Source organism: Pteropus alecto, unplaced genomic scaffold (assembly GCF_000325575.1).
Source record: "Pteropus alecto unplaced genomic scaffold, ASM32557v1 scaffold287, whole genome shotgun sequence".
Taxonomy (NCBI): Eukaryota; Metazoa; Chordata; class Mammalia; order Chiroptera; family Pteropodidae; genus Pteropus; species Pteropus alecto.
Genome location: NW_006439718.1, coordinates 574,182 through 598,763, shown reverse-complemented (window position 1 = coordinate 598,763; position 24,582 = coordinate 574,182). Strand labels below are relative to the sequence as shown.

At 42.1% G+C, this 24,582-nt stretch overlaps 1 protein-coding gene across 1 annotated transcript in view; it reads left to right on the top strand.

Moving 5' to 3' along the window:
- The window catches only part of FRMPD2 (FERM and PDZ domain containing 2), an 84,737-nt gene that overhangs the window by 58,627 nt on the left and 1,528 nt on the right, over positions 1–24,582 (top strand). The window contains exons 17-27 of the mRNA XM_006916946.1: positions 202–280; positions 978–1,085; positions 1,178–1,294; positions 4,160–4,365; positions 8,016–8,120; positions 9,182–9,275; positions 10,123–10,208; positions 12,018–12,162; positions 13,837–14,051; positions 15,426–15,524; positions 19,971–20,314. Of these exons, the coding sequence (XP_006917008.1) occupies positions 202–280; positions 978–1,085; positions 1,178–1,294; positions 4,160–4,365; positions 8,016–8,120; positions 9,182–9,275; positions 10,123–10,208; positions 12,018–12,162; positions 13,837–14,051; positions 15,426–15,524; positions 19,971–20,314 (1,598 nt within the window). The remainder of the gene's footprint in view (positions 1–201; positions 281–977; positions 1,086–1,177; positions 1,295–4,159; positions 4,366–8,015; positions 8,121–9,181; positions 9,276–10,122; positions 10,209–12,017; positions 12,163–13,836; positions 14,052–15,425; positions 15,525–19,970; positions 20,315–24,582) is intronic.

Genomic DNA, 24,582 nt, shown 5'->3' with positions numbered 1-24,582 from the left:
TGACCCAGTGAGCTCATGAGAAGTATGTGTTCAGTGATGCATTCCCAGTATTGTGTGTGTGTGTATATACGTGCACACACATGCAAATACAGGCCTGAGCACATGTATGATGTACCGTTCACCTCTGTTGTGTTAGGTCTCAGATAATTTGGGTTAAAAACATAGTGTGAGGCTCTGTTTTGATTTCTAGGGTCACAAAAGAAGAGAAAGAGTTTCACAGCTGAACTGGATCGAGAAATAGTGCATGTGACACTGAACCGTGATCCACATCGTGGTTTTGGTAAGAGAGTTCCTGGCAGGTGAGACCCAGTCTTTCCCTCTAGGCCAAGGGGAAGTGTGTGCCAGCTTCCTTTTTGACTTTTCTGTGCCCCCTTCTCTGCCTCTCCTCTTCCAATCTGCCTTTTCAGTGATCATTTCTGCTTTTTCCTTTTTTTAAGTATTCCTAAAGAGCAGTGGAACTTTGGGGTCAAAGTTTTCCTTTTAGGCCTGATTAGGTTTTGGAGTGCATATTGTAAGAATCTGAGTATAAGATAGAAAAGGACTTTCCCCTCTAATATCATGTAACAACCTTTTTCTAGTGTATTTAGATTCTTAGAAATGAGGAGGAATAGTCAATCTTGTTTACCTCTTACTCTTTACAACATTTGAAGACCCTTAAAACCACATAAGAAACAAGACACCGAGGAGACAAAGTACATGATGAAAATTATCTCTTTCCTATCTCTGATTACCTACTGGAGCAAATCCAGTGCACATCGATGGGCTGTGTTCCTACCTTTAGCTGGGCTTGCTAACAGTGCAATCCACTTTTCTCCATCTGTCTCGGCATAGTAGAAAGAGCTGTATGAGGGTCAGAAGACCTATGTACAAATATCAATGATGCCACTTGGTAGTTGTGTGATCTCAAGCAAATAACCTAACCTTTCTGACCTGCAAAATCATCAAGTATCATTTTTCAAAATATCATTGGATTACAGGTTTTGTCATTAATGAGGGAGAAGATGTGGGAAAAGTTGATCCTGGGATCTTTATATCCTCTATTATACCTGGAGGACCAGCTGAAAAGGCTAAAAAGATCAAACCAGGTATATCTTTTTAAACTGCCAGAGATGCAACTTTAAAGAACTGCTCTTTCTTATTTCCTTGATGGTATTATTGAGATGCTTTATTTTTCCAGGGGGACAGATACTAGCCTTGAATCACATCAGTCTGGAGGGCTTCACGTTTGACATGGCTGTTAGAATGATTCAGAATTCTCCTGACAACATAGAATTAATCATTTCTCAGTCAAAAGGTATGTCTTCACATGCTTTCAGAAGCTGGAGAGAATTTATTTTTAGAGATACATTTTTTACCACGAGTGGATATTTGAGTGCATGAAAGTCTTTTGCATTGCTTTCCTACTGGTAGTGGCTTGCAAAGAAGTGATGAAGTGGCAAAATCAATAAGCTCTGCAATTGCTGGGGCAGAATGGGTTCTACTTTGTCTTGCTGAGCTAGAGCTGCCTGCCCTAGTTCTTTATTAGACATGGCTGATACAGCCATTGTGTGTTTCTCCACTCACTCTTCTTGCATGACAGAGAAGACATTCTTTTTGTCACCAAAGTCCTTATTGAAAATGCCTGCTCCAGAATCCTACATAGTTGGGGCTTAGGCGTGGCAGTCAGGTGAGAAGGAAACTGGGAACTGTTCTTAAAGCTGAATTCGTATAGCAAGCATGCTGTCTTAGTTGGTTAAGACTAGGCATGTTTTTTTTTTTTAAATGGTTTTATTTATCCTTTAAGTAAGTATGAGAGAGCAACAATTGCCTATGTCAAAGAATAATATTATTTGGGATGGGTTTGGGAAATGATGGTGGCAATAGGGGGTGGTTTATATTCCCTTCCCTCCAAGTTACCTGGGACCACTGCTGCTTTTTGAATGCATGATCCTGTGATTTAACAGCAGGCTGCCTGAAAATCCAGGTTCATGAGTTTCTTCCTCAAACTCCAGGATCATTGTACAATTTCCCCTTATGTACAGCAATGATTCACATCACACCAGTTAGCATTTTCCAAGTCCTTAATGTAGGTACCCCATTTGCATCACCCTCCAAAAACCATGCAAACTCTTTCACTTTTGCACATCTACACACCATCGCCAGATAGCTCTTCCAGGTCTTGCAGCTGCTCCTGGTCCAGAAGCCATGAGGGATGGGAAGTAGCAAAGCTGAGATCTCAGCCATGCGCCATTCATCTTGTGGTTGGAGCTGACCAAGGGGCTTGCCTCAGCACTTCCACAACACCAGCCCCAGCTCACTGTGTCTATTAAATTTTCCAGCATTGTCACAGTTCTTCCTACAATGTTTTAGTTCTTCTCTCCACACTTTGCATAGGGGTCAAACTGAAAGGAGTAATCACATCATCCTTTTTTTTGTCAGGAAACATAATGCAGCTGAGCTGGGATCAATTGTATTGTTCAAGGATGGATTGCTGTGATGGGTGGGTGTCAAAAATTGCTACCTAAAGTCTGGAAGACTCAAACTACAGTCTCACATTAGAATTTTAGACAATGCCTATAACCACAATACCTGTGGATTACATGTCCTCTCACCACAGGTTCCCAGTCACTGGTTGGTAATGTCACCTCTTCACAACTGGGGTTCTTTACACAGCTGCCACCACTGCTGGAGGAAGACCTTTCCACAGCAAGGCTGAATGGGTCATCATGAACAGAGGCTCGACTGCCATGAATTTCTACCTGTTTAGGCTGCTGTTGGGGCAGGTGGTATAGATTGGAGGTCAGGGACAAGATATAACATTCCTATCATGAGCAGCCATCACTGTGTACAATAGAGTGAGTTTTAATTACCCACAGAAGGTCTCCTAGCTTGTATTTCCAAGGACACAAGTTGCACAGCTTGACTTTTTAATTCAATCAGTTTCTCATGGAAGGTGTGGAAAAAAAGGAACAGATGCTTAAAACATTGGCAGAAGGACTGTGGCAGCAGAATCTGTGAATGAAATGGCCAGGAATAAGGCATTACAGATTGGTGGCCCTACCTTTCTCTACTGAATACATTTAGGTTTGAATAGCTTCAAATCTAATTCAGTAAACTAAGTTCACTCAACATGCGGGTTTGGGTACTTCCCTGCGTGCTAATGAGTCTGTATTGAAAATAGTATGTTTTTATATTCAGATCTAAAGAAAATTTAACTAGTATGCCTTCTTCCCACATACATTTGTGGAGCAGCTAATATTAACATACATTTATTGAGGCTAATATGCCTTCTTCCCACATACATTTGTGGAGCAGCTAATATTAACATACATTTATTGAGGTTCTACCATGTACTAATTTATAATTTTTCCTTATTTCTCTCCATATATGAAATCTCTATATATAACCTCTAAGCCTCACCAACCTTACAAGTTAGCTGACATTATCTGTTTTAGGGTATAAGGAAATTGAGGTCCAGAATTAAGTACCTTGCCCGAGGTTTTACCTTTTGATTTTCAACCTCATGATCTTTTTTCTGTTCTGTGCCAGGTCGAGGGTCAGACATGGGGTTTTTAGGAATCAGTGGCCCAACCTTCACCCACAGGGAGTCCATCATCTGGTTATTATCAAGTCCCCCCAAAGGACCTGACATGTTGTACTTTGGATTGCATGGTGATTATAGGAGTGCTCGGCAGGGTCTCTGGAAGAGGCTGCCTTTAAGAGCACCACCATGTTGCTTGGGGGATCTTGGGACAGTTAATTAATCCTTTTGATGCTGTTTTCTCATATTTGAACTGGAATAAAACCTTTCTAGTACACAGGCTGAAAAGATGGAAAGGCATGTGTGTGTGTGTGTGTGTGTGTGTGTGTGTGTGTGTGTGTGTGTGTGTGTGTGATGCCCATTGCATGGCAAAAACGTAATAAAAGGGAGCTGGCATTATTAACTCTCTGTTACTACTGTGTTTCATAGTTGTGTCACAAAGCTCTGTTTATCACATCCAGGATCTTCTCTTCCTTTATTATAAATTCATCGTCCTCCATGAGATGTTAAATTCATATTGTTCCCAGTAGTTATAAAAGGTCTTTCTGTCATTGGAGGAAAATGCTGCATGCCACAAAGAGATGCCACTGAGATGCCAGCTTTCCAAACAGTTGACTTATTCTTGGCTTGATTTTATAGGTATTTGTGGAAATACCTCAAGAGAGGGGAAGAATAACATGGCCAGTTCTGGGGTCTTCTCTACAGACAACCTGAGCAATAGGCACCAGGGAAGTTTTTTATCATACACACAAGACCAGGAGAGAAATATTGAAGAACTAGAGATGACTCAGACTCAGAGCTTACTGTCCAGGCAGAGGCCTCAGCTGTCCATTCTCCCATTAAAGGTAATTGTCCCCACAGTTTGCTTTCTAGATTTTTGGAGGAAAGAGAACAGGCTGTGGAGCCCAAAAGCTCTAGCTCCAGTCTCTCTTTTCTTTTTATTTGCTATGTCAGGTAGATAGAGATTAATTAACTCCTCTGGCCTTAGCTTTCTGATTTGCAAAATGGAAATAAATGCCTACACTGTTGTTGAGAAGAATATAAGGGGAAAAGCCAAAGCTCCTAGCATAGTGCCTGGACCACAGAGCTCAGTGTTTGAGCCTCCTGTGTCCTTAGTCACTAATTACAATTGTTAGTAGTAATAACATTGGTTGCTGCGAAGAGCAGTACATGGACAATCTGATATCTCATATTCTTGGCCTCTAGTTGGTCCTCAAGCTGTAACTCAGTGGCCTTGTTCTTGACAACCACATGGGAGGATGAAGACAAGGCTGGTTTTGGTGTACAGAGAACTATTTGCTTCAGCCCCAGAGCTGCCACCCTCCAGCTCTGTCTCCTTGCACACTGGGTGGGGTGTTCTTCCTCAACTCCAGACCTTTCTTCTTTCTGCTCTGGGTTCCATAAAGCTGATATTCATGGACTATGTCACTCTCTGTCTTCTGGTTGGCTCCTCCCAGGAGAAGACCTGTGCCTGAAAAACTCCTTGCTTTCCTTTACTCTCACACTCTTATGCCACTCACAACAGTTTTGACATCAGATGTGTGGGATTTCCATAACAAGCAGTTCTGATACTTACTGACTGGAGTTAGTGCCAGATCCCATGGGTTAAGGACTCAGTCCCACAAGACTGCCCCACTTCAGACACCAATCAAAAGTAGTTGCCCACACTTCTGTATGACTTGGCTATAAATTGAGGTTCCTACAACGTCCTCCTTAGGTTTGATAATTTCCTGGAGCAGCTCACAGAACCCAGGAAAATAGTTTACTTGCTATTGCCAATTTATTACGAGATGTTTTAAAGGGTACAAGTGAATAGCCAGATGAAGAGATGCATAGGGTGACGTCTGGAAGGGTCATGTGAGCAAAATCATCTGTCCCTATGGAGTTGTGTGTGGCATCCTCTTGGCACATAGATGTGGTCATCAATCCAGAAGTTCTCTGAACCTCATATTTTCAGAATTTTTATGGAGGTATTATTACATTGGCATGATAGATCATTATTAACTCAATCTCCAGCTCCTCTCCCCTCCCCAGAGGATAGGGACTGGGGTAGGGTGGAAAATTCCAAGCTTATAATCATGGCTTGGTCTTTCTGGTGATCAGCTACCATCCCAAAGCTATCTAGGAGCCCACTGAGAGTTATTTCTTTAGAACAAAAGACATGTCTATCACCCAAGAAAATCCAAGAGATTTAAGAACTGTGTATCAGGAATCAGGGTCAAACACCAAATATTAGAACAACAGATGCTCCTACTCTCACATCACTTAGAAAATTATAAGGGTTTAAAAAACTCTGTGCCAAGAATGGGGGAGGGGGCTATATATAAATTTTTTAAATTTAAATATATATAAAAGTTATACAAATTATATATAATTTGTGTGTGTGTGTGTGTGTGTGTGTGTGTGTGTGTGTGTGACATATGTCTGTGCTCCATTCTTGGCACAGTATTCCTTAAGTAAAAAAATATTATATGTAATTATTTCATGTTTAGTAGAAGCCGGCTGTTGGGGGTTGAGTGAGGGCAGGCTAATAACTCTTCCTGTGCTCAGGTTGGCTATGGCCCATTACTGAAGAGCATGCTCCTCTTTGCCATAGAACTGCTCTCTAAGTTCCATCAGCTATTCCCTCCATTGCTCATCAGGCTCAGAGAAAGAACAGTACCCACTGTTCCAGCCCAAGGTGCTTAACTCTCCTTATTAGTTTCTCTAAATGTTGCCAATACCTTTGAAGATAGGCTTCATATGAGTGCTTCTCCATTACCCAAGTTGAGTATGTGTGCCTTTTCTTTCTTGCTGGGACTGGTTCACACGGGCAAGTTACCCCACCTCTCACAATTTCAATTTTATCTTTTATGATAGAGATAGTGATGCCTGTCCACAAACCTGTGGAGACAAAAGGGCCCAGGATCTGGCTCACAGTAGGGTCTAAGAATGTTAATTCCTTCCTAAATGCATTTGGTGCTCACCTGGATGATGTGTCTCATGAAGAGACAGATGGAAGGTTAACGAGAAAACAAGATTAACAGTGGACATTTATTGAGTGCTTAACCAGAGTCCTGGAACTTGGATATGTTATCTCACATGTGCTTTGTGACAAGCCTGAGATAATTACTATCATCAATCTTTTTATAAGTGCAGTACCTGAGACAAAGAGAGGAAAGGAAAATGCCCATGGTCTCTCAGAGAGTAAGTGGCAGAACTGGGATTTGAATCTGAGGTGGGGTACTCCAGAGTGGAAAACTTCATCCTGGGGCTACACTTTGGAAGGCCTTTTTTGCAGGTAGTAAGGCCAAGAGGACTTCAGGTTGGGGCCTCTGGGGCTGCAAACTTGCAAGCTGATGTTTGGTGGGCAGTTGAGAGCAATGGTGCACTAAGGCCATGGTTGAACCTGTACAGTCCAGCCTCTTCTGGGTCACATGGCAAGTTTTGTAGGCAGAGAATCTTCTGTGGCATAGTTGAGTTTATACACTCTCACTTTGGACCTCAGCCTCAGTGGTTGCTTTACTCTTTGAATTTTAAAATTTAGACAAAACACCTTGCCAGACCGTGGGGTGTAGAGTGTCTCTGGGATAATTTTTTCTTCTGTTACATTACCAACCTTTTTGAAACCTTTTCTGTTGAATCGATTATTTGTTAGCTTACTTTAGCTTGTTTAGTTTCCTATCTATTAATTGTGTTTTCCAACATGATGGGCCAAGAAGCAGCTAAGCAAAGGGGACAGATAGGACAAAAGAATGAGAGTGTCTGTGACCCATCTTATGGGCATAGTTCATTAAAAATCTCTCCCCCACTAGACAGTAGTTCATTATTAGACAGCAGGTCAGTTTCATCACTGCCATCTCCTTGGCGACTTGCAGTATCTGGCATGTAATAGGTGCTCAATTAATGTAGTATGATTAGATGAATGGATAAAAAATATATGTCTATTGTCACTGTGCTGACCAAAATGCTTGGCATGTATCTCTGTCCTTCTGTCCTTCCCTCATGCATTCAACCACTGTAAAGTAGAGACCCAATGCAGCTATTGTTTCTAGAGTCTTCCCAAGGCTTTCTTTTGCTCAAGAAGCTGCTGTGTGTCTGATATCCAGCATGCCATCACTTGTCTGGTGTCATGTGTGAAGCTACTAGGAAGTGCCTGGATGACTTCTTGTAGTAACATTTGCATCCTGAGTAAAAACAGAAAGAGACCTACATTTATTGAGCCCCTGCTATGTGCTGGGCATCATTCACAGTCACAGTTAGAAGAGGATCTCTCATTCCAGTTCTGTGGATTGGGAAACCAAGAAGAGAGAGACCAAGAAACTGGTCTAGTGTCATATAGGGAGGAGCTGATAAAATTGTGAACTAATTTCCTGTTGGCCCAGCTCTGAGGCTCATGCCCCTTTTGGTGTGTAATGCTGCCAGCTTCCGAGAATAGGTGAGAGCTAAGGGGTACCATCTGCTTAGGCAGGGCAAGTGCCCTTATGTTTTCTTTATTTTTGTTTGTTTGGGGCAGGGTGCTGGTTCTTCTTGTCTTCCATCATCTTCAGAAGCCAATGCCGGTGGGATCTACTTTGTGGAACTGGCTAAAGAAGATGGGACATTTGGATTCAGTATAACTGTAAGTGTTATTAGGTGAGCTTGGAGTAAACAGTTGAAAAAATGTTCATCTGGAGCCTTGGTGGGCATTCCACTCACATGCAATCTTTGATAATGTGTTCATTGGTACAAGCAGCACATGGGAAGTAGGCAAATTGAGAAAGTTGGTGGGGGCATTAGTGGGGGATAAGAGTTCAAAAACAAACTGAAAGACACAGGAAAAATTTGAGGTGAGAAGTATGGCTGGAATTGGGTGATGGGTCCTGACTCTGAGGTTACCTGGACAACAAGGAAAGGGCAGCATGGTGGGGCAGCAGAGACACAGCAAAGGTGAATGGGGTAATCCATGGTCATTTAGAGTAGTCATGATGGAGCCTGATGCTCCCACTTCCAAGGCCAGGACAAAGTCAGGTTGGCTAGACCTCTGTTCAGGATGGACACTTTGCATTTGGTTTCTGATCTCTATCTGGCAGACCCTGAAGGTGGGAGGAAAAAAACTGTACAAGAATGGTATAATACCACTGATGTAAAAATCTGTATACATGTGTGTATACATGCATGAAGAAATTAGAAGAAAAAGATAGATTTAGATCTTTATCTAGTGGCCTGTAGGGATGTTTGGGATCAACTATTAGGTTAAGAAAAATTAAGTTGCAGAATACTATAGTTTAATTCAATTTTTGTGTCTGCAAACCAAAACACAAGCATGTAGGACAAGCTTTTGGATGTGCCAGGCACTAGCCCGTAGCTGTATCTACCTATAGTGGTTGCTGCTTATGGAAAGACAGTATGGTGCACTGATGTGACTCCAATTTCTGAGCACCTGCCATGGGCCATTGCTGGGGCTGTATATGGCATAGCTCCCTCACACGGCTCATATTGTTATACTTCTTATGAGTACCTAACTTTACTGCTCATGGATAATACAGTTCAACAAATAAGTGAATATATAAGATGGTGTCACATGGAGATAGGGTAATGGGATAGAGTGGCTGGCAAATAGGGGCTCTTTTAGTGTTGGAGGTTAGAGAGGCCCTCCAGGAGGGGGCAAACAGGTGGTGAGTTTTTTACTGTGTTTTTCAGGGTGGCGTTAACACAAGTGTGCTCTATGGAGGGATCTACATAAAATCCATCGTTCCTGGAGGACCAGCTGCCAAGGAAGGACAGATCCTTCAGGGTGAGGGGTGAAGTCATGCTGGTAATTGTGGATTCTGTGATGTGCCAAGAGCCCTGGCTTGGGAAGTGCAGCCCCACTCCCATTGTGACAACTTGTGCAAATGATTGCCACACCAGGTCATGGCTTCTTTACCTGGAAAAGGAAATGAATTAGCCTGGCCTACCCACTTGATAGGTTCATATGAGAATCAGATGTTTGTAATGGTACTGGTAACCATAAGGTGGTTTAAAAATATAAGATTTTAAATAGGTGTGTTGCTGTTTGGCCTTCATGAGAGAAGTAGTGCTTCCCGTGGCAGCGAGAGCATGCATTGGTGATACTCATTTTACTGGCAGGAGAGGACACTGGTAAGCCTCCTTTCTGCCCTTCCTAATGTCTACTGCTATAAAGGAAGGGCTGATTTATATTGTTCTTCCAAACAGTCATAATTGAACCAAAAAGGGCACCTAGGATCTTATTTCAGTTCCCCTAGAATTCCAATGTCCCTGGCATCAAACACATCTCCCTGACCTTTTTTGAAAAAAAAAAAAAATCCTAGAGCTAGATATTACCCCATAGTGACTGGAAAAAACTTTCAAAAACAATTTCACAGGAAAACAGTAAAAAGGATGAGGTGGTACAGGGATGGCTCAATCACTTTGTGAGCCAATATTGAAAGACTTTTCTGTCACTGGTGTGTGAAGATGTTCAGAGCAGTGCTGGCACTCAGGCCCAGGCAGGGCTCCTCATAGCTCTGTTTCCTGCCCCTCGTTGAGGTTGCACAGAGGGGCACTGAACAGGGGCCTTCCAGGAGAGTCCTTCCTGTAGCCTCAGAAACCGTGGGACTTGATATTTGTCTTTTTCTCAGGTGATCGGCTCCTACAGGTGAATGGAGTGAGTATGTGTGGCCTCACCCACAAGCAGGCTGTGCAGTGCCTCAAGGGCTCTGGGGAGGTGAGTGCGACATAACCCATAACTGGGGAGCTTCCCTTATTCCAGAGCTTTCCTGAACAACTTTGATGCTGTAGTTTTCTCTGGGTGGGAGGTGGGTAGGCAGGAAACAAAACAGGACTTTCTTCTTTGTCTGTTTTTCCTCTTTCGCATCTTCCTTTTACCACCACTTTTCTATGGGGATATAAAAGCCAGGAGAAAGCAGACAGATGTTTCCAAGCAGAAAATCTCACCCCTATAAATAGCCTTGAAAAATTTGTCATTTACCTAGGTTCTAGAATCACACAGCTGAACAGAGCTTATGGAGTGAAGCCACTTCTCCCACTGGGCTCTGGCTGGCCCCTCACACTCTCTGCTCTAGCACTAACTAACCAATGCTCTCACCTGCTCTCAGGCCTTCTTACTAACCTGCTTTTGCACAGTGAGCCCCAACCCAGTTCATACCATTCCTATTACACTGTGTGATTACAGGCTACACTGTCCTGGGAGTCCTTCCATTATAATAAGGTAGATATTCAAGACATCAAGAGCTGGAGGCATTTATCCACTATGTACTCTTTATTTTGTGCAGTGCCCAGGCAGCATTGGGGTGTTACTATTCTGTATCCTGTCCCCTGCCTGAGGGTGGAGGCCTTTACTTGCCCCAGTGTCTTACACCCCAGAGATCTAGAAGCACCCTCTTGGTAATTGGCAGTGACAGAAAGGATCCTTGGGGCATCTTTTGGCAAATTTTGCCTTCTTTCCCAAAACAGTCTTCTGGTTTGCAGTGATTTACTTATATTGGCAACTTTTGTTAACATATCTTGAGAACAGAATCATAATTTATTAGTACTCTCTGTTCTTTAGACCTTTGCTAATTAACATGATTACAGAAGGTACATGGCCAGCCTGCTGGCAGCAATGACAGGTAGGAATTTGCACTCTGGGATCATGGTCTTAGTGCTGAATGACAATTTCAGCAGAAGGATGTTGGCAGGGCCAAGTCCTCTGAGTGGAAGCTTGGCATTTCTAAAAAGCATCCAAGTGATGTCTAGCCACTGGCTTTGAACCATGCTTTGGGTAACAAGAGTCAGAATGTGTGTGGAAGATGGGTAGAAATCAAACCAGAAGGAAAGGGGGTACAGACTGTCATGGGCATGAGATACCATGTTAGGAGCTGAGACTTAAGCTGATGGGAAACATTGGAGAATCTTAATCAAGAATGTTGCATGTTCAATTTATGTCTTAGATTAATCTAAGCATAGCCATGAGGAGGGTGTACTGCAGGAAGAGGAGGTAGGGTCCAGCAAGCCAAGAAGTTTACCACAGTCCAGCTGGGAACTGGCGAGAGAGGGAATAAAAGAACAGGGATCACTGGGGAGATATTTCTGATGGAGAACATTCAAGCCTTAGAAACCAGATGGGTATTTGGAACACAGGAGGTGGGGAGCTGGACCATTGCAAGTGTTGTCCCTGGGAGGTTAGTTGAAGAATGGTTCCATGTTCTGATAGGGTAAATGCATGGAGAAGAGTGTGTTCAGCAGAATGAGGAGGGGAAAGTAAGGTTGAGTAAGGGGAAGAAGATAAATTTGGCCTTGAATACACTGAAATAAAAGTTCATGTATTACCCCAGGAGAATTTTTCCAACAGGCAGCCAGAAACATGGCTCTGGTTTCCCACAAATAGGCTAGCTTAGAGATTTTGATTTGAGATTCAAATAAATGAAGAAGCTACTGGAAGTATTAGAAAATTAAAAATCATTTGCAGAATGAAGATAGATCCTCCTGGGTGCCACATGAAGTGTAATGTGAGTTTGTCCACCCATCATTTTAGGTTGCAAGACTGGTCTTAGAGAGAAGAGGCCCCAGGACTGCACAGCAGTGTCCTGTTAATAACAGGATGGGAGATGAATGCATGGCTGTTTCCTTGGCAACAGCCTTGCCTGGCAGACCTGCAAGCTGTGTCTCAGTGACAGATGGTGAGAGGAGAGAGAATTGAATGTTACTATTGTCATGTCATCCTATGCTGCTTTTGAATTGTCAACTCAAAAGAAAAAGCAGAAGGCTTCCACTAAGTTCTCAAAAGATAGCAGTGGCAGTCATGACGCGGCTGGCTTCCTGATGTGGTAGAAGCCAATCTCATGTAATATGTTTCTGGAAAAGTAATGCATAGTTCCAAATGATTACCAGGCATAATTATGCCCTCAAACCTTCTGAAGGTTTTGGATCAGCTGCTAGAAAATTTGTTATAAGTATTTGGGAATGAAATTGGAATGAAAGGGTCATGCATTTTCCGACCAAAGTGACACATTCCAGCAGAGATATTTGTAACAAAAGATCTGAGAAATGATGAAACAGGTTGAGAGAGAGAGATGCTTAGAAACTAGCCTTGTTATTTGTATCACTTAAAAAAGCAAACCCTAATCAGTGTATAGAGACATTGTTGTACATCTTCTGATGGGTTGCCTCTCTGCATGTCCCTGTGATTTTGTTTCCTGCTAGGAAAAGGTTTATTTCCTTAGGATATCATGATTTGGAGCTTACTCAGGTTTCAATCCCTTTATAGAAATTTTCCAGAAGGTATCAGTCAGGTTGAATGCAAGGTGGCCATGGTGGGTGATGAAGTGGAAAGGGAACATGTGATCATAAAACAAGTCTGCCCTCTTCCATTGCTCCTCTGTTGAGAGGAACTTTGAGCAACTGACTATAAAATGACTGAAAGGGCCAGATATGGGAAAGATGAAATTGGTCATATGACACACTTGAAACTAAAAGCTTCTGATGCTTTCATTCTTGTCTCAAATCAATGTTCAACAAAGCAGTGCTCTGCTCCTCTATTGACTAATTGCCAGTTGAGCTGGTGAAGGCAAATGAGGGGAGGCTGAGAGGCCTCTTTGGCTGCTAGACTACCTAGTTCCTTGGGGCTATGTCCATCTTGGGTGCCCAGAGGCAGCTGTTTTAGTCTACATGGCTAAACAATAAGGCAGCTAAAACATTTCCATAGAAATGGTTGTAATTGTCTCTATAGTTGACTTATGCAAAATTTAATTCCAAGTATATTAAAATGCTTGTGGTTATAAAGGAGTACTAGGAATATATGGGATACAAGTTTTACTAAATTCCATGGCATATTATGTATGTCTATGAACTATATCTTTACATATAAACTTTGTTGATTATCTATAATTGCACTGTCAGATGATAACTATTTGTCACATGTGGCTATAAAGTACTTGAAATGTGGCCAATCCGAATTGATAAAACACATTCTCGATTGCTAAAGACTTAGTTCATGAGATGAGTGTAAAATATCTCATTAATATATTTTTGTATTGATTACAAGTTGAAATGGTAACATTTTAGAATATTGGGTTAAATAAAATATATCATTCAATTTATTTTACCTGTTTTTTCTTGCTTTAAAAATGTAACTATTTGAAAACTGAAATTACACATGTAGTTTGTATTTGCAGCTCACATTATATTGGACAATACTGATCTGTAACATGTATAATGGACTCGTCATAAAAATTAGCAAAATGAAATCTTTTTATGTAAAACGATTTATCTACTTGACAGTTTGCATTTTGAGTCTGGTTAGTTTTACTTGTAATCTACTGAAGGATATGTTTCATTTGCATCCCACAATACAGGTCCTAAGTTTGAAGTCAAACTGAAAAAGAATGCTAGTGGTTTGGGATTCAGTTTTGTGCAAATGGAGAGAGAGAGCTGCAGCCGCCTCAAGAATGATCTTGTGAGAATTAAGCGGCTCTTCCCAGGGCAGCCGGCTGAGGAGAATGGGGCCATTGCAGCTGGTGACATTATCCTGGCTGTGAATGGAAGGTCCACAGAAGGCCTCGTCTTCCAGGTGGGAGGCCATGAATGATGCAGCCTTGTGTGCAAGCTAATGTCAATCATGCTTTTTCCAGGGCCACACACCACGGGGAATACTCTGGGCTCTTGAAAATCATACCTGGAGCTTGGACTTTGCTCACACAGAGAGAGCAGAACATTCTCACATTTAATTTTCCATCTTTGTTCTTAAATATCTGACCTAGATTAAGCTTGGCTTCTAATTAGGTTCATAATAAAACTGAAGATAAAACCCTGGCTTCTGTGCTAGCTAAAGATCTCCTAACTCACATTCTGGGAGGTGGGTATGAAGGCTGAAGGGACTACATGGGGTTCCTTTCTGCCCTTCTTCTCCCTTTTCTACTAAATTTACAGCCTTTGATGCATAGCAGTGCATTGGTTGCACTGTGTATGATAAAAATGTAGTTAAAAAAAAGAGAATGAAATGCTTCTCGATACTTATAGCACAAAGCTCCATGAAATAGTGTACATATCAGTCAGGGTGTTGGCAGAAAAGTCATTTGAAAAGAGATTAATAAAGGGAACAGGGGTACAGTTATCCACTGCCTTCCCAAGTCCAAAGGGATATGGGAAGGAACAATTATCCTTAATGGAGCAGACTCACTGATATGAGCTGTGACATTAGCTGGGGGTGCAGTCACCCTGTGACAACTCAACGTATGCAAACACCAACCTTCTTCTCCTCCTTGTCTCTGATACCTGCCCATGCCGGCATTGGGTGAACCCAACAGGAAGCCTCACTGTAGCCTGCACAGGCCCACCTCCAGAGCACAGGGCAACCTGGATAAAGGAGGAGATGGGCTCTGGGTAGCATGGGGAGGGGTAGACAATCCCCAGAACAGTGTATGTTTGGGTGGGGATGCCTTCATTAATCCAGCTTCAGATCCAAGAACGATTCTCTGAGAACCATAGGTGAGGGGTTCCAAGGATCTGAGCTGAGCTCAGGGCTGAGGGTCAGGCTGCAGAAATTGGAGTGTGACACCTATATGACTGGTGGCCCTGAGATGAGGGGCTTGAGTGGAAAGGGAGGTTGAGAAGGAAAGTCACTTGTTTGAATTATTGTCTCTCTGAAGAAAAGGTATCAGTATTGACAGATGTTGCCATGAAAAGGCCCTGGGTAAACCCTGGCCATTTTCAGCCCAACCTCAGTGCTTTACCTTCCCTGAAGCTGCAGGCCAGCAGCCTTGACTCCCATACTCTGTCTGGGAAGTCAGGCCCATAGTGATATCCTTCAAAGTTCTCTGGACCTGAGAAACAAATCAAGGTAGGGTGGAGTTGCCAGTGTTAGGGAGATAGTGGGAAACACAGAAGAGCAGACCCCATAGCCATTCCAGCCCCACATCTAACTGTAGAATTTGGTTACTTGTAGGAGGTGCTCCATTTATTGCGAGGGGCCTCACAGGAAGTCACGCTCCTGCTTTGCCGACCCCCTCCAGGTGTGCTGCCTGAGATGGACCAGGGATGGCAGGTAAGATACAGTGCCCTTGATCTCTCCACATGCCTCATGTTCAGGTACCCCTCTTCCTGTCTGGTGGGTCCTGAGAAGACCACCTTTGCTTTAGGTAGGGTTCAATGCCACCTTCTCTCACTGTGGCAGGAAAATAGCTAGTCCCCAAACCTCAATTGGTCAGTAACAAGTTCATGAAGTCCTATCCATGCCTTTTCCTATCCCTCCCTTCTTCTGCTTCTCCTGACATCTGGATCTTCCTGTAGATAGTTATGTATTTAGATTTTGACCATGAGAGCTCTAGAGCCAGTCTTTCTGGCAGCCCAAGCATCAGAGAGGGGATACAAAAATCAGAGTGAGGAAAGGTAAGAATTTCCATTCAGAGAATGAAATGGAGAATAGGATGTGTATTCACCCTCCTAAATTATGAATTAGACACATGTAGCCTAGTGCAAAGAAAAGAGCATGGGAACCAGGAAAATCCAGAGTTTTTACCCTGATGCCTATATTAAGTTCTTCAGAGAAATGGAGTCAATAAGATGTGTATGTGTATATGTACATATGTGTGCCAATAGCAAGTGCACAAAAATGGAGAGTGAGAGAGAGAGAGATTGAGAAGTTGAGGAGAAGAGAAGAGAGAAATTTTAAGGAATTGGTTCATGTGATTGCGGCGGCTGGCCAGTTTAATTCTGTAGAGCAGGCTGGCAGGCTGGAAACCCAGAAAGTGTTGATGTTACAGCATAAGTCTGGAGTCAGTATTCATTCTTTCTTGGAGATTTCAATCTTTTTCTCTTAAAACCTTCAAATGATTGGATAAGGCCCACTACATTATGAAGGGTAATCTGCTTTATTACAAATCTACTGATTTAAACATTACTCTTACATAAAATAATCATTCACAGAAACATCTAGACTAGTGTTTGACCATATAGTTGGGTACTGTGGCTTAGCTAAATTAGCACTTAAAATTATCCATTAGAATGTCATCTGTTGAGTTCCCAGGACACAGACTCTGCAGCAGAGATTTGAGTGCAGGAAGTTTATAGGACTGGCTCTTGGAACACCCCTGGGAGGGTGAGGGAAACAGGGGTGGGCAGGAGGGAAAAAAATGTGGTACAGCTGCAATGGGCTTCTGCTGATCCCACAGGGAATTCTGGAGCTGAGATGGCCTCTCAGAGCTGCATTGGGTGAGAGGTCAATTTTCGTACACACAGAGATCAGGCTGAGGGGCTTTGTACATGTATTTTTGTTGAGATATCTAGGAAATGCCAGAGAAAAAGTTGTCCTCTGTCCTAGAGAATAGTTCTACCCAAGAGAGGCCAGAAGAGCTTGGTGGGAGGGCTTGGGGTAAGGTATGAAGGGCATACTATAGCTCTCCTCCTACGTGAGGCCAAGTGGAAAAGAATTTTCATTCGTGTTGCTTCAGAGGTCAGATTGATGATCAAAGAAATAAGTAAGTTCATAACTAAAATAAACTACTTATGAGAAAGAAGTAGCTATACAAACATCTAGAAGAAGGTTATTCTAGGCAGAAGGAATAGCGAAGGCAAAGGCTTTAAGATAGGAGTGACCCAGATGTTTGATGGACAAAAAGATAACAATTGGTGACTGGACTGTAGTAAATAATGAGATTGAAAGAAGAAGTTGTAGAGGCAGTTGGGGACACATTTTGTAGGACCTTGTAGGTTTTTGTAATGCGCTGATTCCATCCTAGCTGCAACAGGAAGTCACTGGAGAGAATGGTGGTGGGAGGGTGAGGGGTTAAGCAGAAACATACTCTCATCTGATATATGCTTTAGAAAGATCACTCAGATTGCTGGTGGAGATGGACGGGAGCTGGTAAGGCAGCAGTCTTTTAGGTATATATTATTATGGCTTGGACTCAGGTTGTAGCTGAAGAGTTAGTAAGAAGTAGTTGAATTGAGAGTACATCTGAGATGTAGAGCCTATAGGATTACTTTTGGCTTAGATATGGTTATGGGGGAAGAAAACAAAGTTTGGCTTGAACAACTGGATGAATGGCGATACCACTTACCAAGTTAGGAGGTGCTTAGAGCAGTTATGGTATGTGGAGAAGAAGCAATAGTTCTTGATAGCATATAAAACTGAAAAAATAATAAGTTTTTATTTTCATGTAATTGTAGAACAGAGCAGTTAAGAGATGGGCTCTTGGATCAGCCAGTGAAGATGTCTAGTAGGCAGTTATTTGTGGAGAATTGGCATGAGGTCAGGGCTGGAAAAAGGAGATTTAGAAATTGTCAGCAAATAACACCATTTAGAGCTATGAAATGGATGATACCACCTTGGAAAAGAGTATAGAAAAAGTCAAGAAGGCTGAGAAGTAAGCCATGGTACACTCCAACACTGAGAGGTCCAGTTCAAAGAAATAAGATAGCAAATGGGGCCAAGAAGAAGTGGCCTGGGCGGTGGTAGGAAAACCAGGTAAGGATGGAGTTCAGAGTGAACTTCACACTTAAGTAAAGTAAAGGACACTCTCAAGAAGGATAAGGGACCAATTGTGTTGAATGTTGCTGAGAGGTAGAGTGAAATGAGGACAGAGAATTGTTCTTTGGCTTTAGAGACCCTGATTAGAGCAATTTCACTTGGGGACTAAATGATGGAGACCGAAGCCTGGTTAGAGTGGGTACAGGCAAAAGGGGGAGATACAGAAATAATGAGTGTAGGCACTAATTGGAAGAGCAGAGAAATTGGGCGGCTGGTGAAGGAGGATGTTGGGGTAGGGATGCAAGCTAGTGAGTGGAATTTATTATGGAGAGATGAAGGATTCTTATCTGAATGTTCATTCTTACCATGAAGTAAGAGGTAAGGTGGTGAAGTGGTGGTTGTTGGAGACTTGAAGAGAGAGAAAATGAGAAACAATTTAGAGAGTAGAGAGAAAAGGAAATGAATTCACTAAGGAAGCAGAGAAAGATCTAGAAGTCCTGAGTGCCCATTTGACATCTGCATGCATACATTTGGCATTAGTCATTGTTTCAGAAGCAGGTGCAAAGTCCACATATACATAGTGTCATTAAGAATTGGAATTAAAATACAGCACCTGATAGTAATATATGATGGAGGCAGAGAGGGGCAAGAAGATGGGAGCTCAGGGCTTTCTTTGTTTTTAAGGGAGTGTTTATGGGGCAGACCATGGAATCTTAGTAGAGTAAAGAGAAAGTGAGAACATTGGTAGCTGGGATGGGAAATGATGGTGAAAAAGCAGCAGGTCCATCCACTGGAAGCCTTGAAGATATTGAAGGATTGTTGAAGAGTGAGTACAGGGAATGATGAGCGGGAAGGAGAGGGGTGGGTAAAAATGAGATTTTGGAGGTCTCTCAAGGAGTAAGAGAGAAAACATAATTGCTTTTCCTATTTATTTATTTTTTTTGTCTTATCCATTTAAAATTTTGATTTTTGGTACACCTTTTATAATGTACATTGTATATCAGTAGAGTGATAACTGTTTATGATTTATAATTTAAAAAAGTACATATTTGGGGTTCCATCTCATTGTGGGGAGATGGAATCAGACAGGTAAGGAAACAACTAGGCTGATAGGCAGAGTAAATATACCTCTGTTATAGGTGAGGGTGTAGACAGCACCTCAGCCTTGTCTGGCTTGAAAGTCCATGTCCTGTAATGCATCAGAGTTGTAGGTCATGGGATGGAAGTGCTAAAAGATAATTTTCAGATAAAATCACAACTCTCATATAGATATAAAATGAACACTTGTTAAAGATTTTATCTAATTCATTCAATGGGGGAAACAGGCAGATATTAAGACAGGGCAAAAGAGATTACAAAGAGCAACATGTTTATACAGAGTTATGAAATAGCCCAGATCAATGAATACAGCTAGAGTCAGGTAACCCAGAGGTTGTACTATGGGCAATACATAATTTTCTACTGTAGTACAGGTTTTTTTCTATAGAAAATTGAATGGAATTAGCATATCATAGCAGGCCATTAAAATTAGAACATAACAGGCCCAATTGGAATGTAAACAGTTGAAGAAAATCAAATAATGTTTGGAGAAGTGAGGAGGAGACCCAGGAAAGGGCATCATGATGGGAAAGAAAATGAGTCTATGAAAATGGGCTATCTATCTTGAACATAAAGAAACTTTAAAAATACATTTCCTATCGGAAAGTGGAGTAAAGAGTCATTGTTACTTCTGTTTCCATATTGTCTAAGTTTTGAAACATTTTTTATTAAAAAAGTAACACATTTACCAAGAGCTTCCAATGGCTCCAAGCTAAGGGGCTTAGAGATGGTAAAGTGTGTTGCTTAGGGTCAGTGGGAGCTGGAATCCTGGCAGAAGGAAGATGATCCAAGAGCCCATCTCTTAACTGCTCTGTTCTACAATTACATGAAAATAAAAACTTATTATTTTTTCAAAGAACTGATATTTATATTCTGTTCAGTATGTACCATGGATCTAATAATCCTTAGTATTTGTTTTAATAGACACCTGAGCTCTTGGCAGACAAAGAATTTACCAGGGCAACATGCACTGACTCAGAGCAGAGCCCCAGCATGGATCAAGAGGACAGCTGGAGGGACAGTGTCTCCCCAGATGCAGGGGATGGCCTGGGTCTCAAGCTAGAGTCCTTCCAACAGGCCACCAGAGAAGCACAATGGGACCACGACATAGAGAGACCCTGGGCTACTTCTCTGATGCGTCCTGGGGATTCTCACCCTCATTTATGCAGACTGTACCAGGAAGTCGATTCTGGAGCATCAGCTACATGTTTGGAAAAAGATGTGAGGCAAAACTGCTATTCAGTTTGTGATATCAGGAGACTTGAAAGGTAAGACTCACCACTTTCGTGGACATTTTGTAAGTTGTATGCATTTCATTGTTAGCAGTTATAATCAAGCAATTGATAACTGTGCTCAGATGCTTACTGGGCCCAGCACTGTTCTAGGCATTAGGTGGAGAGGTGAAAACAAGAGAAGCATGAGATCTGGAGCTGCTGTAACTATAGTTTGTGAACTTTTGGGAAAGCAAATGCCACCCAGTGGTCCTCCAATACCCTAGGCCTTGGAGTTTCTTTGCAGAACACAAACTTTTGTCCTGCATCCCTCATGGTCTCTTGAAACATTCTGGTAAGAAAGAACTTTCCTGTATGCATCATCATTCCTATTGCTAATATTATGCTTTACAGTCACCACAAGCTTAAACACATCTACATTTTCAAAACCAGACTGAAACATTGATTTTAATATTCATTTTTAACTTAAGTGTGCATTTTTGTGCCCATCCATCCCCCTAAGTATCTCCAGTTCTTAGTCCTGTCTTGATGGAAAACATACTTTTTGATTCAGTATGACAGTATTTATTACAGATACCCAAGGTACACGGAGATCTGTTAGGAGCAGAGAGAAGGGTACAAATACTGAGAAAGGGTAAGATGCTGCTCCTAGGTCTGTGCTAGCTAAATGCATGGGCACAAACCAGGCAAATAATGAGGAACAATGGTTTGTGTTTGACACTATATAAACCCATTGAGAATAAATGGCTCTTCTTTGTTGATTGTCTTAGAAGACTGACAAGGGCAGATCTATAGGAACTGGTATGTGACATGAAGTATGAAGCAGCCGACATAATGCAATTAGGCAGGATGAGATCTGTGACTAACAAGAGCTAGACATATGTTCTCTAAAAGTATTTGGAAACAATTTTTAAAGGATACTGTACCAGCCAAACAAAAACCAACTAGTCTGCAAAGTAGAACAAAGTGGTTAAGTACATTCATCAACGGTATTCATTTTATTGTCTGAAAATGCATAAACAAAGTGTATTCTAGGCAGTAATTGATATACTTGGTTAAATGATAAAGGAAATAATCTACAGAGATTTATTCAAGGACAATTATTAGTATGATCTTGCAGGAAACATAAAAGGAACTGTATTTCCTTGTAGGCACGGGACCACTCTTTTGGATTTTTAAAGGTTTTGCTGCCACATAGGTTGGGGTGATGGACAGAGACCCTGAGAAACCCTGAGAACTAGATGATAAAGTAACTCTGGGTTTAGGTACAAGCCTGGAGTTTGACTTGCCATGTGTCTTTAATCTAACATGGTTATCAGTTATTAATAACAGTATATTTTTATTAATTATTAGTATAGGTAGTCACTGTTTCATTCATTGACTCACAGAATCTCAGAGTTTTTTAATATAAAAATGATCTAATCCAACCTTGTAGCCCATGTTGCAATCTGCTCTGTGACATCCCTGAAGTAGGGGATCTGCTTAGCTTGAAAATCTCCAGGGATAAAGAATTTGCTTTCTCTTGAGGGGTCCATTTTATCATCATGTAGTTGTTGATCAAAAAATGCTTTCTTATATTAAGGTGAAATCTGCCTTTCTCTACTTTCTACTTATAAGTCCTGATACCTATTTCCTCCTATCTTTTTGTCATTCTGTTTTTTTGCAAGAAATATCACATTATTTAATTTTTCTGCATCAAATTAAATTTGGCTTAGTGTACCTACTCGCACGAGTATACCAGATGTCCAAAACATGCCATCTTTGGAGGCGGTTGCTCCTTCCTAGAGTTACACAAGAGTCCTGACAGCTTGTTCAGAACATTCTGGTGGGGTCTCTTATCTTCAGTCCATTATGGTTACTGCCTCATGCTCATTGTCTATGCCTATGTGGTCCATGGAACTACAGGTGGGCAGCCTTGCTGTTCTCTGCACTGGCTCCCTCCACAGCCAACTCCTCCCCTTTATACTTGCCTCCTGAGATCTTGGTGATGGCAGTGTTCTGCCTCCCCACATTTCCTGGCTTCACTTTTACTGTGATTTTTTTTTCTCTCTCAGTCGGAAACCTTTCTTCTCCCTGAAAGTAGGACTCTCTTTTAATAGGACATTAACTTGCATTTGTTGTGCACATAGTTACTGTCCCATATAGGAAGGAAAACATAGCTCATGCCCAATAGTCACAGAACACAGTTCCCCAAGCTCTGGCGCAGGACCAGAATTAGAATTTCAGAATGGGCTTGTGGCTTTTTGCATACTCCTCCCCACTCCCACTTAGAATGTCTGCAGCTCAGTTCTGAGGTGGCTGGCCCAGGTAACTGCCTCTTTGTTTCTGATATCTGTGAGTCAAACTCTCTTTCTACAGTTTAGAACAAAAAGGGCAAGGACTTCTTGATGATATATCCTTGGTTTCAGGTTTCCACTTACTAGTGTGCCTGGAGAGTTGACATCTCTGGGCTTGAGACTTCTCAAGTGTAAACAAAGACTTCGATAATTCCACAGGGTGCTGTGCAGGTCCAAAGAAATAACAATGTAGAGTGCTATCACAGTGCCTGATGCACAGCAGGAACCCAACACAAGTCAGTGTTTTTTTTCCCTTTATTGAGTTATTTCCAGCTTAAAAACAGGCCCATCAGTTGAAATTCCCCCCAAATTGTCAGAACTTGCCATCTGCCAGGTGGTTGGTTACTTCCTACAGCTATATGGCTGCCAGCACCCTAGCACCTCAGAGTGTACTCTTATTTTACCACATCGTATATATGGAAACTCTACTCTATAGTAGTAGATCTTTATAAAGCATGATATAATAAAGCATGTTCATGGAGGAGCAGTGGAATTGTATGCCTGCCAGAGTGGGGACTGGTAATTGGCTGGAATTATGCAAGGTTAGTTTCCAAAGTTAGGGAATAAGGTGAAAATCACATTACCCTTGAACATCACTTTGGAAGATGTGATGTCCCCCTATGCCTGTGTGGGAGCAAATATATTTTTCTTTAGTTGAACCTCAGATGAAGTCTAGTGGCTTTCATCTATAGGCTGTCTGCAAAATGCTTATCTTTCAATGTTGGCCTTAGAGGAATGAAGGGATGGCAGATTTAAGTTACCCATTCATGTCTACTTCAGGGCTTATACTCATTGAGTGGAAAGTTGATGTTCCGGGTTATTCCCCACCCCAATCTATCTTTATCTATCTTTCTCCCTCTCCCTTCCTATCTATCTTTCTCTATCTCCCTCTCTCCCAAAGCCCCTCTTTTTCTCCCCCCTCCACTGCACATACAGTTAAGTTCATGTAATTAAAATGCATGTAGTTTCAGAAATGATCATTTAGTGAAAGAGATGATAGAAGTTTTCATAGTCATTTAAGAATGCAAAATGAAGCCAGAGTCCTTGAAATGAACCTGAAGTTACAGTATGCCTTCTAGGGAAGGAGGGCACTGTTCCTGGAATAGCAAACAACAATGATTAGGAGCCTAAAGTTCTATGTGGTACCAGGTGTGACATCAGAGCAACTGGCTTAAGGATGAATGAGGCTGCCAGCTGAAGGCTGTTGATCAGATGGGAGGACACAGAGGACACCCGTGAAGGCCTGCTCTGGAGTCAGAATGTGACTGAAAGGAGTGAGTGAAGCAGATGCGTGGCCAAGAGTAGCAGTAGTCTAACACAGCAGAGGAGAGCCTGTGACAGGCTGGGGCTTGGGTGCTGCCTTTGGCAGGGTTCTCTCTACACACTTGCAGGCTCCCGGGGAGAACATCCATCCCGTACACACCTAACCGGGCACACCACTCTAATGACTCCTAAATATTGATCTCCAGCTCAGGATCATCATGTGAGCTTCAAACCCAGTAGTCCACTGGACTTTTCCACTTGATGTCTTAGAGACACTGCAAACCCCACCTGTTAAATGCTTAACTCAGGGATGGCAGGAGCATTGGCCCTGAGCTGCCCGCTGCAATAACCAGGGCTAACAGGGACATTGGGTGGGACCTGGTGCTGGAGAACTAGAGAGGGCTGATCCTCATATGAAGACACAAAAACTGACCTTTTTGCAGTTTTAACCACAGTAAGGAGGGCAATTCAATACCTTAGTATTCCAGGCCTTAAATGCTGTCTACTCATTTGACTTATCTTCCTGGAAGGTAGACATGATTTTAGTGGCCTAAGTCTCTAAAGGACAGCTGTCCAGGAAAGTTGGGCCTGGTGTTTTTCCACTCTCAGTAAACACCCTGTAACAAGTAAAGGCTTCACCATGTTTTCAATGACCTCAGAGCTGTATTGGGATTATTTTCCTTAAAAGCAGTCACTGAAAAGTTG